This window comes from Accipiter gentilis, chromosome 26 (assembly GCF_929443795.1).
Source record: "Accipiter gentilis chromosome 26, bAccGen1.1, whole genome shotgun sequence".
In the NCBI taxonomy this organism is placed as follows: domain Eukaryota; kingdom Metazoa; phylum Chordata; class Aves; order Accipitriformes; family Accipitridae; genus Astur; species Astur gentilis.
The window spans coordinates 4,583,131-4,602,243 of record NC_064905.1 but is presented as its reverse complement, the minus strand read 5'-3'; the positions used below and the strand labels follow the sequence as shown (position 1 = coordinate 4,602,243).

The 19,113-nt window shown below is 34.9% G+C and overlaps 2 protein-coding genes across 3 annotated transcripts in view; one reads left to right on the top strand and one right to left on the bottom strand.

The window, feature by feature from the left end:
* Positions 1 to 19,113, top strand: part of DOCK2 (dedicator of cytokinesis 2) — a 214,236-nt gene that overhangs the window by 84,798 nt on the left and 110,325 nt on the right. The gene's annotated exons all lie outside the window — the stretch shown is intronic.
* INSYN2B (inhibitory synaptic factor family member 2B) overlaps positions 6,172 to 19,113 on the bottom strand; it is a 37,912-nt gene continuing 24,970 nt past the window's right edge. The window contains exons 2-4 of the mRNA XM_049829411.1: positions 13,102 to 15,274; positions 10,798 to 10,872; positions 6,172 to 6,556 (exon numbers count right to left, since the gene is read on the bottom strand). Of these exons, the coding sequence (XP_049685368.1) occupies positions 6,376 to 6,556; positions 10,798 to 10,872; positions 13,102 to 14,483 (1,638 nt within the window). The 5' untranslated portion in view covers positions 14,484 to 15,274 and the 3' untranslated portion in view covers positions 6,172 to 6,375. The remainder of the gene's footprint in view (positions 6,557 to 10,797; positions 10,873 to 13,101; positions 15,275 to 19,113) is intronic.

Genomic DNA, 19,113 nt, shown 5'->3' with positions numbered 1-19,113 from the left:
ATCATTAGGAAACAAGCTGGTTACAGTCAATTGAAATGGCTTGGAAATTTTTTTTTCTTATTTTTTCTTTTTTTTCCTCATCTACTGTAATTTGTTCAGCTGACTTTACCTAAAAAGATCAAATCCAGTTGAATTTTGAAATGCAGGTGTCTGAATGTGAATAATGGTCATAAGCACCTATGCATATGCGTATAATGGGCATTTCGGAGGTTTTTCAAAGCAGAATTTCAATAAAATACATCGTTTTCTAAAGCTGAGGCGAGACCTCTCAACAGCATAGTCTTTTATATGCGATGTGAAGAAATTGTTTGTAATGAACAAAATAGTCTTTTGCATTCAGAAAGAATTGGCAAAATAAGCTCATTTCATGCTCTGTGTACCACCTTTAGCTCACTCAGTTAATATGCAGGTTTTCTTTAAAACTTCTTGAGAGGCCAAACTATTTGAAAGCCTGAATGCTTAATCTTTTAAAAACTGAAGCAGATAGGAATTACGGCCTTCTGCAGAATGGTGAGGTGAGCTAAAGTTGCTAAAAGTATGGTGAACTCTGCAAGTACAGGTGAAACATACAGAATAGCTGCAGTCAGACTATGTAGCTGATGTTATATGCATATGAGTGACATTTCAAATTGGACTGCATCTGTTATTTACTTCCAGCAGAACAGAAGGTTATTCTTTAGATTCTTAAATCTGTTACTATGTTTCTGAATATTGCCAGTATTTTTATTATCTTATGCTATATAATTTTCTAGAAATTGAAAATGGTGTGAAAAACAATGCTAGTCCTATGCTATACTAATCATGGTTACAATTTACAAGACCTTTAATTCCTTGAAAATTTATATGTCTTGCACCTCATAGAGTACTGGATTTTATCTACCTGAGTTTTTTGGCTTTCTGGCAGGGATAAGCATGTTAGTTTTCATAATCAGGTGTCCTTTTCACAATCTTCCAGTTTGTTGGCAAAGGAGTCAAAAGGATTTGGGGTTACAGTTGTCTTTATCTTTTCTTGCTACAATGCCAGTTGAATCTAATGGAAGGTGCTGCTTTGTGCTTAGTGGGTAACAGCATGCTGTGAGCTTTGTTCATGTAATTACTGGAAAGAGTTAGTCTAAGAAGGGCATAATCCCTTCAGGAGAAGGTGTTGGTGACGGAAAAATAATTTGGCGCTCTGCAACTACTGCAGAGAAGAGTTACTTAAATGCCACTCTTGCCTTCATTGTGGTGTTTTGGCAGTTGAAGGCTTTAACAGCTGCTTGGTTATTTTCATTATTAAAAAAAAAAAAAAAGAAAAAAAAAAAAAGCCCTGACTGTAGTTGTAGAAGTGCTTCTAAACTTGTAATCGAGGGACAAGTTTGTCTTACATTGGCTATCCAGGCTTTATCTTGAATACTTTATGAAATTTAGACTTTTAGTTAGAAGGCGTTGTGATGCAGTGAAGTCCTACTACAGTAACAATAGCAGTAAAACATACAGGAGCATGCAGAATACAGAAGTACTTGTTTTCAGTATCGGCTTGGTTAGCCAAACAAAAATATCATAAATCCACCGTACACATTTTAATGTTTTCCTTTGGTACTCCTAAACTTGATTTTGTTCACAGTATCAGTTTAGCATGATGAAAAGAGTGTAGTTATGCTGCACAGAAAAGTTTTAGACAATATTTATATAAAATATTGTACAAATGGAGACTTTGCTGAAAAGGAAACAGTGTGCTCTGTTAACCAAAGCTACTGTAGATAGCATACTTTTGCAAAAAAATAGTGCTGTTTTGGAGAAATAATGACCAGAGAAACCATTTTGCACAGCTGCCGTGGTTGGAGAATATGATATATTCAAATATACACATGGTCTAGGTAAAAGTTACAGCATTTTTTATTCAGTATTCAAATTCAAATTGAAATTCTTTCTCTACCTAGAAAAGCTGCAAAATGATTCCATGAAAGACCTGTGTATTCATTTCCCATTCATTTTCCTTTTCCAAAGAACAATTGTTCACTTCCTTTGTAATCTGATTGTTGTTTATTAATTGACTCCTGAAACCTAAGAAAAATACCTCATTTTATTGCAAAAGATAACATCACATTTAAAGAACCTAGAAACTTACAAAACGTACATTAGATAATACATTTCATTAGGAAGATGTTTTTTATCTAAGCTAGCATAATTACTAAGTATTGTGGCTTTTTCAAAAGAGCTATAGTACACAAAACTATTAAAAGCCCTACATGAACTGCTGTTACATGACAGAGAGAAATCGGTATTTTATTCATATATTCTGAGTTTTTAAAGACAGTTAGGTTGACTCTGTAAAACAGCAATTTCAAATATAGTAATTTTGGAATATGCCATGTTCTGTGCAATGTTTTATAAATAGCATATTGTAGTTGTCATTTAAATATGTCTTTCAGAGAAGCCTACAATATTTTGAATGCAAGTGCTGTCAAGTAGCTGTGGTTTTGGGGCTCTTTTTATTCTTGGTTTGTGGTTTTTTGTGGGTTTTAAAAATTTAATTTAAGAGCGTGTTTGTGTGGATTTCTAGCACTTATTTCCTACTCTGGGAGCTGATTTAATCCATTACACAGTAATCTTCTAAATCAGAGAAATTTTTATAGCCAGTACTATTATCTTCTAACAATCTACCAATTTCTATTGTTTTTCCAATCTTGACATCACAAATTGCATAGTGTGTATCTGGCAATTTTTAAATTTCCTGTATGAATTAATAATTACTAAAATATTTTAAAATATTATTAATAAATTAATATTCAACAATAAACCAAAAAGCAATGCTTACCTATTACATTTTCACATAGCTTAGATTGTCCAATTATGTGTTACAAAGCTATTAAATTTTAGGTATTCTGTGTTGCTAGGATATACAAATTTCTATGTTAAATCTAAACAAAACATATACTAACTAAGCAGTCAGCCTCTTGCTGTGGCTTATGCATACCATGACTGACACTTTCACATTGTTACCTTTTAACGTAACAAATAGCCTTTTGTTCCAACATTGTCTTTAAAATTTTGTGTAGAAAGCCTATTGTGTGTGACATACTGTGGAGAATACTGGGTGTAATAACTTCATGCATTTAGTAGGTGTGGTTTTATTGTGAAAATATGATGCTTATTCTTTTGTAGGAATAATTTACTTCTGGCATACTTTATTTTCAGTTAAGCTATTGCATGTTTTTTGTTCATGGTAGTCAGAGCCTCTGCAAGAAGAATTGAGGGAGTTCTGTCTGTGTTTCAGATAAGCCTTTTGTTTGGATCTTAAATATTCTAGAACTTGGCTGGCTGTTGCTACTACTGCTTACTCAAAAAAAATCTCATTTATTGTACTGAAGTCCTGAAGTAAAGAACTCCAGGAGCAAACTTTCTGAAGGACAGTGCTTTAGCAGCACTGTAATTTCATGTTTTCTTTCAAGGAAAACAGATGTCTTGAAGGGGATGAATTAGAAAACAGACAGGTAGGCAGAAAGGCAAGTCAGTGTTCTTAAATTGCAGCATTGGGAGCTGAGGGTTGGCTGGCCTACATACCTTAAGTGTTTCCATACTGCTGTGTGTGCATATGTTAAGAAGAGAATTTCATAACCATATATGGATAATCCGTACATTACTGATTGAGAGAGAATTGAAAACCAACCGACTGAGGCATATGGAAACAAAGGCTAATTTTGACTGGGAGATTAAGGATTAAAAATTGTCTATAATACTGAATTCCATCAAGATCAGACATGAAAATATAAAACTTGTAACCATTTAAATCAGTATATTTCAGTTTTTCAGAAGTATTGATTTTTTGTTCAGGTCATAAGAAAGACTTAGAGCCTTACTTATAACTGTCTTTGGTTGGACTTTCTTAAACTAAATAGAGTATTTCTGTTCTTGCATAGTTTTACTGACCTCAGAAATTGATTGGTGCTATGTGGTGAACCAAAATACTGTGGTTTGTTTAAATTGAATAATCTGGATCCTTTGGAAATACACTGAAGGCATCACATTCCTTATATATGCAAAACCAAAATCAGACAGGTTAAAGTGGGCTTTTTTTTGCTTATTAACAAAAAGACAGAAAGATTGCTTTCATATTATAACAAACAGTTCACTGCAGAAAAAAGCTTACTGTTTTTGCTAGTGTTACACCTGTTGGCATTGCTTATTATTGTACCTTTACTACAGAGGATATTAATCTTAAAATGTTATTTTAATACACAAGAAACATTTATACACTAAAAAAATCCTTCATTTTATCAATTATAGAGACTAGTGCAAAATAGGAATGCTGTTGGTATACCAACATAAGCAGTACAGCTATCTGAGTGTAATATAATGATGTGTTCTGATGTAATAATTTAATTCTTACCATCGTTGTACCCACAAAATATTACTGAGGAGCCTTTCTGTCACACTAAAGGCATCTTTTTTGCTAGTAAAAATTTGTATAAGGCTTTTCTTCTGAAAAGCCTCTAAAATAATGATAATTTTGTGCCTGTCATTTCTGTACTGACTGAATTTAATATGGATATGTTTTTTGAAACTGTCAGTCCTTTAGAATTTTGATAAACTAAGCCATATCACTTTAGGTTACTCTCTTCTAAGTGAAGATTAGTTCTGTCAAGAAACTTAGTTCTTCCAGACCAAATTCTTCTGTGCAAAGTTACTTATAATGTGTTTTCAAATGCGTAGTTAACCCTAAGCATTCAGGGAACACAGAAGTGTACAAAGAGTATATAGATATTTTTAACTAACATTGCACAATTAATGAAGTATGATTTGGAAAAACAGGATCCAAGGGTTAATCTACTGAATACCCTGGCACCATTTGAACTAGAGTTACTTCTAAGAAAAGGTCTGCAGTACATTCCACTAAACATAAACTACTTTATTCGGGCTTTACAGTATGCCCTTTAAACTTGCTTTGGAAAACCTTTTCCCCTCTGCCCCCCATGTGAAAGGTGGCCATGTTTTCATGAGCAAAATAATAGTATCATCAACCCTAAATTAGATTAAATTGGCATACCCTGTGCTAGCTGTTACTTTGACTGTTTTTGAAGGAAAGAAATAGCTGCATTGACATCTGATAAAATCTTTTCAGCATATGTAATTTTTTGATATGATACAGGTAAGTTCACTGAATATTATTTTTCACGATCAATTTTGTGTCATTTATAAATTTACATATACCTTAAGGCCAAAACCCCACATCTTGGGTTATTTTGGTATAGTGATACACATCTTGAATGGACAAATTGGGCAAGTGGTTTACCAAGACAGTAGCCAAAGTGGTTATTCCCCTCTATTCAGCAATTGTGTGTGATGACTTCTGAGGCATTGTGTCCAGTTTTAGGCTTCCAGGTAGGTGAATGACATCAGCTTACCGGAGGGAGACCACCGAGATGATTGTGGGCTGCAGCACATACCATGTGAAGAGAGGCAGTGAAAACTGAATTTGTTCAGTCTTTTGTTCAGTCTAAGTGAAGGCTTAGTAGGGACATCTTATGATCTGTGTAATTCTTCTTGAAGGTGTGTTTGGATACAGCCAAATTTAATGGACAAAAGTTAGAACATAGGCAATTCAGATAAGATGTTAGGAAAAAATTGGGACAGCTTGCCCCAAGGGGTTCTGGATTCTTGTCTTTGGAGATACTCAAAACTCAAATTCAGCTAATTGGACCTTGCTTGAGTAGGGGGTTAAGACAAATTAGTGAGATATTCTCTTGTTTTATGATTTTTTTCAGAGAAGTCTATTAAATGGCTGAAACTTCTAAATGGTAGCTTTTTTAATTGAACCAATAAAAGGACAGAGTAAAACTTAACCTGAAATTCTTTTTTTGTTGTTAAATGACAGCAACAAAAATATTTCAGCAGGTATGTGAAATAATGGTAATTGTCTCCTCAAAGGAGACATTTGTTTGAGCAACGTAGATTCCCCTGAATTTGTTCTCGATTATGTGGGTTTTTTAAAGATGAATGAAGTTACTTCCTTTTAGTCCATGTTTCTCATAAATAGGAAATGAAGACTGTGTGACGCCCTTAGCTTTGTCTATCATTGTTTTTTAAAGTAGAGATTTAAACCTTGTTATTTTTGGAAAGTTGAAAAAAAAAAAAAGTCTTTACAAAGCATATGAAAGTGTCCTTGGAAAAAATGAGAAAGCTTCCTTTTGAAAGAAACAATTTCGTTTTGAAAATAGTATCTTCATGCGCCTTTATTCAGTGAGACGATTTAAGTAAATTCCATTCTTTTGATTTCTCAGATACTCTAAACATTCTTTAACTTTGTGATTTCATAATAACACATTTTCAAGTGTGTGTTCTCAAGCCTTTTTCTGTTCTTGTGTCTTTTGAAATGTAAAAGGATCCATAAGGAAGTCAAATCCACCAGAAGCATTTTCTTTTCACCTTTTTTGGTTTTCTTCTTAACTCCTTTTTGTCGAGAGCTGGATGATCAGATGGTAGCTTCTGCGGTGAAGCTGGATTTTGTTCTGCTTTATCCAGCGTTTTCAAAATCTGATTAAATCTTCCTTCTTGTTGTCTGAAGTCGTATTCTACACTATGGAAGAATGAAGACATTTAAGCTAGTGAGAAATTCCCTCTTTAAAAATCATGTGGAAAGGATGCTTACCTCATTAGAATAATTTGACATTATTCAGTATTAGAGCCTGGTTAAAACATAAGGGTGTATAGGTTGCTGCTTTGAAAATAAGTTCATCTTTTAATCTTTTCTGAGGGAAACCTTTTTCTTTATATGTGTTAAGAACTCTAGCATTGCGCCCAAAACAATGGGACAAAAATTAAGGGAGAGAAAATGAAAATGTACTAGGATGATCTTTCAATGCATTTTATTCAATGGTCAGGTTTTGATACTGTAATCTAACTCAGTCATATGCTTGGCACGAATTCAAAACTCACTTGCTTAACTTCATGAAATATGAGTGTCCCCTGCTAGGACTCCTGCTGGGACCAAAAATATATGAAATTAAGCAGATATGTAAGTGTTTGAAATAAGTGGTATTAGTTGACAGGAAAGTAGAATGTAACTCTTTTTCTCCATTGAAACTGATAATTATTATTGATGTCAAATGAGAGCCAAGATGTTAATTAGATAGAGCAGATAGGTGCATAGAAATAAATATAAGGTTCCAAAGAATTGATGTGGACAGTGATTAAGCAGTCCCATGCAAGCTGTGCAGTTAAAAGCAAACAAAGAAAAAAAAAAAAAAAAAAAAAGAGGCAGTGCTGTATGTTTCTTATCTTGTCTGGGCAGGAGAGTGGGAGTTTTGTCAGCTGTGTCTGCTGTAGAGGTTTTAGCAGGCGGAGGGGAGAGTAGAAAGGAGCTGGTTGTATTTTCCATAATGCAAGCTCTTTGGGAGGAAAAAGGCATCATCATAGGAGTGTTGGGATGTCACATTAAGGCCCTGAACCTGATTTGGGCACTGAGTAGAAGAAATCTGTAAAATTAGTAAATATGCATATCTTTAAACAGTATTAATTTTGAGTATTTGTGTATATACAGATCCATAAATGTTGTTGAATAACATGTTAAAATTAACTAGAAGCTTGTTTCCCTTATAATTAATGTGTTTGGGGGGTTTTCATTAAATAAAGTAACTCAGCTGGCAAAAAGAAAGCAATAGGATTATTCTGATTTAGAAGAACTTGAGAGGGATCTCTGGATAAGGAGCAATACGTAATAAATATAAAAGAACTAGAAGATAGTGATATAAACAGCAAATTTGATCAGAGTGTCTTCAATTTTACTGGCTTATTGCTAAAACTGCAACTTAACACTTCTCAGTAGTCACAGATCACAAGCGCTAGAGAATTAAATGTTCGGTTTATAGCATATGTAAAGGTAGCATCTGCTCATGTTCTGTTTTTCTTCCCTTCTTCAAAGCTTCTAATTTAATATTGGAGAGATCATTTCTAGAGGCAAGAGGTCAATTCAGTCTCCATTTAATACTGTCCCTTATATGCTGAGAACTGTTTGGTTTTGGTTGCTACTTGCATTTGTTTATTATAATACAAACATCTGTCTTAGAGGATCTGGATTGAAAGTTCCAAGTCATCTCACATAACTCTGCTGCATAGTTAATAAAGATAAATTTACAGCCTCTATATACTTGCTCACTGTTAGACTGAAAAGCTCTTTATTACTTTACCAATCACTGTAATCCACACCTGGATTGATATGAGATTAGTATGTTGTTTGACTCGGGGACTACTTAAAATGTGCATGATAAAGAGGGTTCAGTGACAGTAACCCAACATTATGCTTGCACAGTGTTTGAATTACTGATGAATTATGTTCTTTAAGAGTAGGAAAACAGGGAGCAAGATGAAACACTTGATTCTATGATTAATGAGAGCAGTGATGCATTAGTGCAAAAATACTTGCATGGATCTTTCAGGCTACATAAAACACAGGAATTGCATGGGTTTGTCTACAGCAAAAACTGATAACAATTACTTCTTTCAGAATGTTGTCTAATGAATATGTTCATTCAAATATTAGTTCCTCAGAATGCTTTTTTCATAACCACATCTTGTGGAACATGTCTGGAAAGTGAAAACTATTGTTTCCTTGCTGTCTCCTGTTTTGTCTCTTAAAACTAGAAACTCGTTAGAGGAACCGTGTTCTTTTGTATGTATTCTAGTCATCATTGCACTGTGAGACTCCAGGCACCGTTATCATTATAAACTACGTAGTAAATCAAAAAGGCACATCAATGTTTAATTACTTCCTCTATTCTTTCCTTCAGATAGTTGTGCTTGTTGCTCAGGATCTTTCCCATATTGAAACTGTGTAAACTAAAAACACAGGGTAAGCATCATAGCTTATTCTTCCGAAGAGAGAAGGCATCCTGTGGTAAAGGGTAGTTTGTACATAAATTCTAGAGAGTGACCTCTGTTCCTGTATAGTCCAATAGAAATGCACAGAGATTGTCTGTTCAGAGACAATGATGAAGTAGAGGAAATCTGTTTTGTCCTGGATCTTCTTTTTTATACAGATTCAGTTTGTGCTTTTGGATAAGTCATGTAACTTACTGGAGTAGCCAGTGGACTGTGGAGAAGACTCTCAGAGGACTTGTGGTGTTTAATTTGTGACATGTCAATTGCTTTGAGATTTCATTATCAGAGGTTTAGGATGTCAGTATTTGACTGAGTTGTATGTTGAACAATAGGTTCAAATGCTGTTCCAACCCTGACTTCACCTAACGAGCTTATTAAGCTCTTTAATTTTGGCTCATGTGGAAAATGCAGTGTGAAAACCACTTCTATGTGGATATAGTCTATTCATTATATCCATAAAAAAATTTAAAGCCTTCGTGCTCAGAAACTGGCAAAGCTAATGGTCTGCCATATTCTTTGAAATAAAGGAAAAGTTTGCAACCTAAAAGATAAATTCTCTTACCCTTTATTTTTGTAAATGAAACATGTTTAAATATCTAAACCCTCTGGAAATCTAATACATATGAATATCTTTGAAGGAATAAAAAATGTCTAGGAGATGTTTCAAACCAACTTCTTAATTTTGCAGCATAATGTCTAACTTCAGTACCTGATCTTCACAATATGTGATTGACAAGTTCATTTTCTGCTAAGCTTTTTTTAAAAAAATAAACTTTAAAACAGTACAGAACATCAGAAATGTGATATGTATAGCAAGAAAAACAAGCATGCAATATAAGTAATAAGCTCATCAGCTGCCAAGTCCTTTAAGTAAAGTGTCCCTCACAAGACAGGAATGCAAAAAGACAGGATTAATATAGCAGTATTATAATTTCTCCACTACCTTTGGTTTGAATATATATTCTCTATCTCCCCAAATGAGGCCTAAGGTATCATATGTAAATTTTGACCATACATTCCTCTTCCTTTTCATTCTCTTAAGGCTGCAGTGTATGGTAGTACTGGAAAGGATCTAAAATGGTGAAGTGTGAGCTCCAGCTTTGAGTATGCTGTGTTTGTGCAGTATGTTACTAATATTCTGTGAAGAACCTAATAAATCTTATAGAATCAAATAACTGAAGATGTGTGTTTTCTGCCTTATAACTGACGTTGCAGAGATTAGATAATGTGTTTATAAATTGGTTGGAAACCTTATAAAATCCCTTGCTGAGCAGAAGAGCTATGTGTGCAGTATAACCAAGCCTTTCTACCTGCTAGCTTTTTGGTTAATGGCTGGCAAGCTGAAGACTTGGGTTTGTATAGACATAGCATTTGAATCATGTACAGCTTCCAGAACACAGTACTACGAAGCTTTTTGATCATAAGAGTTCAACATAAACTGCAGTTTAAACTTGGAGTAACTTACACTCAAATTGCACTCTCTTAAAATAATAACAAATAAACATTTACTGAAGTGAGAAGTGTGGGAGTTTTTGTTTTGAACATGAACTGTAGCTATTGCTTACTGGCATTTGGCAAATTGAGTGTTTGGTCTTTTCCAAGATCTAAATTTATAACAGAAATCCTAGCTTTAAAAATGTAACACACAAAGGCAATTTCATCATCAGAAACGGTATCAAAAGTTTTCAAAGCATGCTAGTAACAATAATGCTGTAAAACATTAGTGGGAGTTTTCTATATGAATTCTCAGAATTACAGTACCTCTTTCAGAAAACACCAATACTGTTTTCTACTTGGGGAAACAAACCAATCACCTCACACATACCACTTGTTTTTTTGTTAAAAAGTGGATTAATAGTAATTGAGACCTTTTATAGCTGTGAGCAAAACACCGTATTAGACTTTTGAGATATACAGACAATACAAAATTGTGTGAAGTACCTGTAAATGATACATGCGGTGTTCTGACAGGTGCTGCAGTTGTTGAGGTCTTGACCAGTGTGATAGAAGTTACGCCTGTAATAGACAGTAGCTCATGTGATGTGTGTTTATAGATACATTAACAGACCTCTGAATCTTTCATGTATAAAAGTAATTCTGTTCAGCACTTCTATTATCCTTACTAAAAATTCTAGTGTCAAATTCTAAATTAGAAGGTTGCTTTAAAAGACCCAAACCCTATGTTGATTTATGTTTTTGTCTTGCTTCTTTCCCACCTCATGCTGTTAAGATTCTGGTGGTTGGTTCTTGCATGAATACTTGTTATGAAAACACTTAGATATGCAACTGCTTCTTATAAACACACTTTAAAGTATTTGAATATCCATGCTTTTGGTGAATCAATTTGATCTCTACCATTATGCTTTCCATTCTTCTCTCTTTCCACTTGGGTATAAACAAGTCAGATTTTTACTGCTGATTGATAGTATACAAATTTGGAGTGTTAAGAAAACAAGAGAAGAGACTTTCATACTTAACACCAACTAGAGTTGAATTATATTTTATGATAGAGAGATCTGCATTAGAAACAATTTGAGGTCAGTGGCTCATTACATCTGAAGGATGCATGATACTTATTTTTAACAAGTTTTATTTGAATTAGGGGAGTTCAGTTGGTACCAAAATAATTTTCTGATTGCTTTTGGAATTAAGTGGAGGTTCTCCACATGCATTGTTGTGCTACCTCCACAAGTACTTGGAATGTTCAGTGTTACTGCTAGATGATTCTAGCAAGATGGATTGAAGTTTATCATTGAATCTCAGTGTGAAACTTAAAGATATTTGGCAAAATTTTTATTTTCGACCTTGTGGTAACTGAACAGAAATGGGCTATAAATATTGCTGAATAATCTGACTGTGCTTCACTGCAAGTTACTCTTTGTAATTGTCGGATTTGCAAACATAATTGAAACTTGTCCACTCTGTCATACATAACTACATGCAGGGGAGAAGGAGTGGGTATTTTTTCCTGTAATTTCCTAAAGAACTGTATTTGGGTGGTAGTTGTATGAAATATACTATAAACAAGTGATTGCTTAAGCTTGACATGTACTTGGATTCCCTCACACACACACACCGCCCACACCCCCCGCCTTGGATCTAGCTTCTAAACTGAACTTTGGGGTTTTGGTGCTTTATAAATATTATTCCATTTTTGTTATCAGTATGTCTATATGGATTTTGTCTGTTGTGTCTAGGTTATTATGTAGTTGGTACTAGAAAATCATATGGGCTTTCAGACAGAGAATAATTACTAAGAACAACTCTCTGAGAGAGGCTAGTTGGAGCTGAATTATATGGGAAAAAATGTTACATGGAATAAAAATTTATGTGGTCACAGTGGAAACTTACAGAAGTATTTTCATGCTAACAGCCAGATGGACATTACTGCTTAATATTTCCAGATGAAAAAGGTAATGTGTACCCAGTAAAATTACATGTTAACTTAATTGATATAAATTTTTTTAAATGAGTGTAAATTCATATTTGGAGTGCGAGTTGGAGAATTATTCATCAGAAATGCAATGAGGTAATGTCAATTCCCAGATAAAATACTTTGAGAAAGAAAGTATTCTGAAGAAAAACAAATCTATTTTGAAGAAGTTTTAAGAAGATTGAGGTGTATAAAATTGTGGCTTCAGTTAGTTATATCCTGACAGTTTTTGCACAGCCACGCAAACCTCTTCTGTCCACATGGGAACAAGTGCAAAGACCTGGTCCTCTGAGGCATGTGGGCAGTTTTGCTTGCTTATGAAGGCAGTAATAATTTATTGAACAGAAGCATGTTTTTGCTGACATACACTCTTTCAGCAATAGGACTGCTTTGGCACTAAATGCATATCTGACTTTGCTGGTAAGAGATAGTTGGCTTGCCGTAGGTTTCTATCATGCTACGTTAGTATGTTAGACTGTTGGGTTTTGTTGTTCTACTGCATATAGATTTTAGCTAGATGGAGACTGCCAGCTCTCAGGTGTCAGTGCCTTTGTATCTAACACCACAGATCTAGATAAAAAAGGTAATAAACTGTATCTCACACTGGGTTTGGTAGTGTCATCTAAAGCCACACTATAAAGAGACTTGCTTCTCTGTTGAGGCCCAAATACCAGAAAAAGGGTGTAAGATACTGTTTTTGCAAACTCATCTTTAAATATCGCAGGAAGGATTCTTTCAGTAGCAAAGTTTTAAAGATTGGTAACATCTACTTTATACTTCTGATAAATTATTATTATTAAAGTGCACCATACCCTTCACTGAGGGCTCTGGATTTTTCCAGGTCTTGGATTACATTCAAAAGTACTTTAATCTTCTCCTGGTTCGACTGCAAGGATTCCTCTACAGACTGCAGCCTGCCTTGTAGGGCACAGAGTTCACCATGTGCCAAACGAATTTGATTTATTTCACTAATCTCTTTGGTGGTTTGTGGTTTTATTTCATTCCTTGGCAGATAAGACTTTATGTGAAATCCTTCTAAACAGCTGTTACACTGGGAAACATCTGACTGGGTAGAATTTTTCTTGATTTCTGTGTTACGTGACAAAATAGATTTTGATGCATTACTGCTGGTGATCGACATTATTGTGTGATCGTCATTTGTTAATGTCACACAGCTGGAATCTGTTTTGTGCTCTCCTGCCTGTTGATAGTCTCTGAGGAAACAAGGAGATGAACTGTGATTTGATGGAGGTGATAATGGAGTAGTTTCCTTACTGCTTGCTTCTTTGCTGGCTGCAAGCGACTCGGCATCACTTTCATCTGCTTCACAAGAGTCAGAGTGAGGATTACATTCACTGCAGTTAGCAGAATTGCTTAGGCAAGGGTATGTTGTTTCAGAATTAGATGACAGTGTGCTGCTTTCATTATTTTCATTGCTATTTATGACAGTAGAAGAATGCAGTGAATTACTTAAATTCAGGGTTGTGTCTGGTGCATCCATGGAAACATTACTGTCTTGTGGAAAACTCACATGTATGTATTCAGGCACCTGTGTAGAAACCGTTGTCTTCTCTGATACTGAGAGATCATCTGAGTGGATAGGTCTGTTGCTTTGTGGTTTTGATGGTCTCTGACTTAACTTATGGTCCACCTCACTATTTCTAAATCCATCTTCCAAATCATTAGTTATTCTTAAGTAACAGAGACCTGAAGACATAATGTCTCGTTCAGAAAGATTGCCATTTACTTGGATAGAATTTGCAGGCTCTGTTGGCATTTCTGTTAATGACTTGCTTACTGTCAGCTTTTTCTTTTTAAAAACCGGGAAGTGTTTCCTGAGGCTAGGAGATGTTTGTATGGCAATATTCCGAAGCCCCTTCTGAGCTCTTGGAAAAGATGGAGATTGATGTAGCAAAAGATTGTGATCCCTAAATATTTCTGTTTTTCCAGCTGTGAATGCTATATCTTGGGCAGGATTAGTATCCAGTTCTGTCTTTGTGTTCATACCATCATCCTTGAATCGAACTTGCTGAGATTTGGTCCTGCGGTGATGTGGCTGTCTCATAAAATCAGCTGAATCCAGACTGTTCCTTTTCAATAGCACTGGGCGCATTTTCATGTTTTGCTGGGCCATTGAATCACAATTTAAAGTCTGTAAGTAACGTGTTTCTTTGCGACCCATTTCATTTGTCATTTAAACTGTATGTTAAGATTGTTCCTAAGATGCAAATGAATACCTTATCCCTGAAGAAGCTAAGCTTTTCATTCTTCTTGTTGTTATTATGTATACTTTTAACTGACATGCTCTCTTTGGGGATGTTCTTTCAAATTTAATTGCTGGTTAGACCAAATACTAAGATAAAGAAATTAAGTACCGAATTTAAGGAAAGATTTCTTGTAGCTAGGAAATGCAGAAATCCTTTTGTTCTGAGGTTGACACCATCTTCTTATTACAAAATTGCAACAGGCCGTTATCCTTACAGTTAACTAATTTAAAGGTAAGGTTGAATCTATGGTTTTCCTGATGGCTTCTATTTGACAGCTCTCCATTAGCGATGCAGCTTTTTTAATGATGGACAAATCACATATGTTCTATTTGCATGTTGTCTAAACAACAAGTGTAATCAGTTTTGGGGGCATTTTCATTTCTCACAAATAGTTTTACTGATGGAATATATCCAAACTGAATTGCTTTCTTTATAGAGAGCTTTTCTTCTTCAGCCATCTTTTTAATGTTGCAAATGAAACTAATCTTCCCAAACAGTTAAGCAAAATGTAACCACTTCTGACAAGGCAAAAATACAGCATCCAGGGGGTTTCAGTGAGAGAAGTTATTGATGTGTCATTTTTACTTCAGTTCATGCAAATGCAAGGCCAATCATATCCAAGGGACTGTTTCATTTGGGAAGTTCTGTAAATACTTTGGCATCAGAAGAGTGGTCCAGACCGAATAACCACCAAATGCAGAATAACAGGAAATGTGTCCTGAAAGTAAAAAGACAACAGTTGTAGGTGAACAAACTGCCAGGCACTGTAATTTTCTTCTGCTGTCTCCTAACAATTTTTCATCTTCAGTGGTTTTGTAACTTTGGCAGTGAGATACTTGTAGAGAAACTGAAAAATGTTTTATAATTTTGAAGTGCTTAAAGTTTTATTCATCTGAAATACAAATCACCAAAACCAGATATAAAATATTCATAGTAGTAGCTTTCTCTTTGTGATCAGTACTCATGTGCAGGCCTGGATCTTTTCCCAAATAAAAAACCCCTTAAATCTTCAGATTTGAAAATCACTATTAAATCTTGTGATGGATGGAATATATATATAAAAAGAACAATAAAAATATAAGTTCTTAATCTGGAGGCAAGTTGAAGTTCAAACAAAACTCAGATTTATTTATTTATTTATTTTAGAGTTGCTCATTTTAAATTGTTCAGATATGAGTACAACTCTTGGTCAAGGAAAAATAAATTTATTTTCAAATGTGATTAATGCAAATGCAACCTTTTCTGGGGAGATGAAATCTCTTTCCCCTGCAGTAGCAATTATTTGGGAATCAAGGCTGAAATCGGCTACATGTATGTGTAAAGTGTTCTACTCAGTTTGTATGCAGGACACTGGCCTGAAAAGCTGTGATTTGTCACGTTTGTCAAGAGCTCATAATGAAAAAACAAACACTAAACATTTTGAGTAACCACTAAAACTTACATTTCTGAAAAACAGTTAGGACAATAATACAGTCATAACAACCATGTATTACATTAGGATGACTGGAGGAAAGTAAGAGAACATTTTATTATGAAGCCAGCTGTCATCAAAATTTTACTTGCAAGTATCTTAGTCTTTTTCAAGTGTAATATAACCACTAATCTTTTTTGTACCCCCCAAAATCAAGCTTTGACTAATTTGTCACAGCTGGCACTTAAATTATGAGAATGCTTGCCACAGAGACATTTTATTCATAGGTTAAGGTGTAATGAGCATTGAGCACTTGCAAGTTGTCTGTATTTATTCTATAAAAACCCAGTGTTATAGGTGAAATCTGAACTACTATTGATGTCACTCCAAATGTAGATTATGAATGCATCCCCTGCCTTGAGTACCAGGATGGGTCATTCATAAGTTTGTGCTCAAGTGTATAGATGATTCCTTTAAACTAGGCAGTCACACCCAGGCTGTTTAGTGGCATGTTTTACTGATTGAAGGGTTGTGCAGTCTATTGTTCCCTCTTTCCTGGAATATGAACCCATGTGCTATGATGTGTTGACTGGTGGCACAACAGGGTATGGGAAAGACATGTAATAATGCATTGCTAATGAACATGTGATGTAGTAGAGCTGCAGTAATAAAGGCAGTAAAAGTGAAAACTAAGTCTTGCACTTCACCCATATGAGTAGACAGCTTTGCATGTGACTAGCAATCACATACGCCAAGACTATCTGGTTGCTTTGTTATTTTCATGTCAAAATGTAAGTTACTTTGATAGAATTTTGTTGGCAACCTTTCTGTTACAAATTTAGATTCATTATGGCTTCCTGAGATGTGGCATCTGCTCACCTATATGTATATTGAACTTCTACCTATTTTAGCCAGGACTTCTCACTCCAGGTTTCTACAGTGGTAAGGATGGTTTTGCTCTTTCTTACCCAAAGAATGTGTGTGACAGACTTCCTTACAAATGTGAATTCTCTTACCCGAATCATTCCAGAATAGTCTGAGCCAAAATTCAGTATATGCAATGAATAGTGCTGGACTAGTAGCAGATTTTAAGTCCTGAATTTCAAAATTCACTCATGAGATGTACCTGTACGTAAAATATTTTTCCTGTATTTTTAATAAGTTACGCTAAATCTGAAACCAGCTGCTAGAATAGATTACGGATAAGAGGAGAAATTCATGCAAAATATGGGAAATATTCTATGGGATTTTTAATAATCGAACAGAGTTTGCTTTTCAGATTGCCGTGATTTTTATGAGTAGGGCTAAATTCCCAGCATAGTGTTAATTTACTATTAATGCTGTTCATTGTTAATTCACTGATGGTTTCATTAGCCTTACTACTTCCATTACCTTAGTGTACTTTTTATTTAAGCATTGCACAAACTTTACCATATTTAATTCACAAGAATTGATGAGATGGGGTGCAGTGGGAAAGATCTTATTACAGAATATAGCAAACTGTTATGTAACCACATGTAACATTTAGGCAATGTAATATAATGTAAGCGAAGTAATGTGATATTATTAAGTTTTAGAAGAAAATGAATGTTGGATGATTTCACTGCAGATAGAAATATTGCATAAGATATTGAGGAAACAAATATGTACGTTAATACTAAATTTTACTTTCATGATATGCTAGCATTAAGTCGCTTAAATCACTGTACTGCTCGTTCACTGGAAACAAGGATACACAATAAACAAGTCAAACAGTTTCTGCAAATTAAGTTCCAGTGCCAACTTCTGAATTCTCATGTCGTCCGCTAATTACTGGAGGCTTTTTACAGTTTTGTTTGAGAATTTATCCAAATACTCCCATAGCATTCTTGACTTCCCATCACAGCTGCTGTGCTCCAGGCAGGTGGACTACCTTAAAAGTACTTACCCAATTAAATTTGGAAAGAAGCTTTAGAAATCTAATCCTTTGTGTTTTAAACACAAGTCCAAAGCCCATAAAGGTTTTAGGAGAGCTCTTTACTTTGGGTATAGAAGCATACGAGCTAGATTCTTGCATTTTTAATTTGCAAATTGCTATTTTAATTCTGTGTGTGATTTTTAGCTACCTTGGCATCTGCTAGTCCGGGGTTTGTATGAATTGTTGTAATGAAAGTTTTGATGCTCTTATTTATATTAAATCAAGCTGAAAAAAAATATAGATAGGAATGCTCAAATATTTGGATTGAAAAACCCAAACTAGTGAATATCAATGAGTTATAGGTGTCTGTGTCTAGATTAACAAATCAGTCTAACATAGCCACTTACTAAGTTTAAATAACATTTTCCCTTGCCCAGGATATAATACCTCATTCTTTTCTGGCACAGCAATTTACAGGTCTTGTTTTGCTCATCATTTCACATTGACTGAAGTATGAAAAATTCTAAGGATATCTTTTATAGAAATGCTTTCAATGTATTAATTTTACTTATGTCACTCATAATGAAAAGCCTCTGTCAGTTTTAAATGTATGTCTTTTATTAATAAAACAACAGTTTTGGTACAAGAAATTTAACGGGATTTAGTGTCTGCTAGGGTTCCATGACCTCATATCCAGCTATCCAGCCTCTTTCTCCCGATCTCTTCCCTGGGCAGCTGCTCATCAGTCCTGCAGAAACACCTTGTGCCTTGGTTGTTTTGCTTAAGTAGCACTATGGATTTGCTCCAATCTCTTCATTCACTGGTTGTTGAAGCAAGTGGCCTGTTAGGTGCTTTATAGTTAATGGTATTTTGAAATGGTGCATATTTCATGTTCCTCTCATCAGTGTTTTGAGTATGTGAGTTTGACTGATAGATACCATTGCATTTTTTTCTTTTATGCTTGGCTTAAACGGTTAAAGCAAACCTTGATTTTTAAAGTCTCTACATGCTTTCTGAACAAACTTCTTAATGGTGGCAGTTACTCTCCAGTGAAAATTTATTCTAGCGCCAGTGTAATTCTATCCCAGGGTGTAAGAAGTGAATTGCCTGGAAAAGAATAAGGTGCAAAGCCTGTCACCTCAAACAACAATGGAACTGGTTTTCCAGCCTCAAGATTGTGTTTTTGAGTTCTTAGAAATGCACACACAGTTTACTTAGCCAGTCAAGCGGAGGAAATTTGACCACAGGA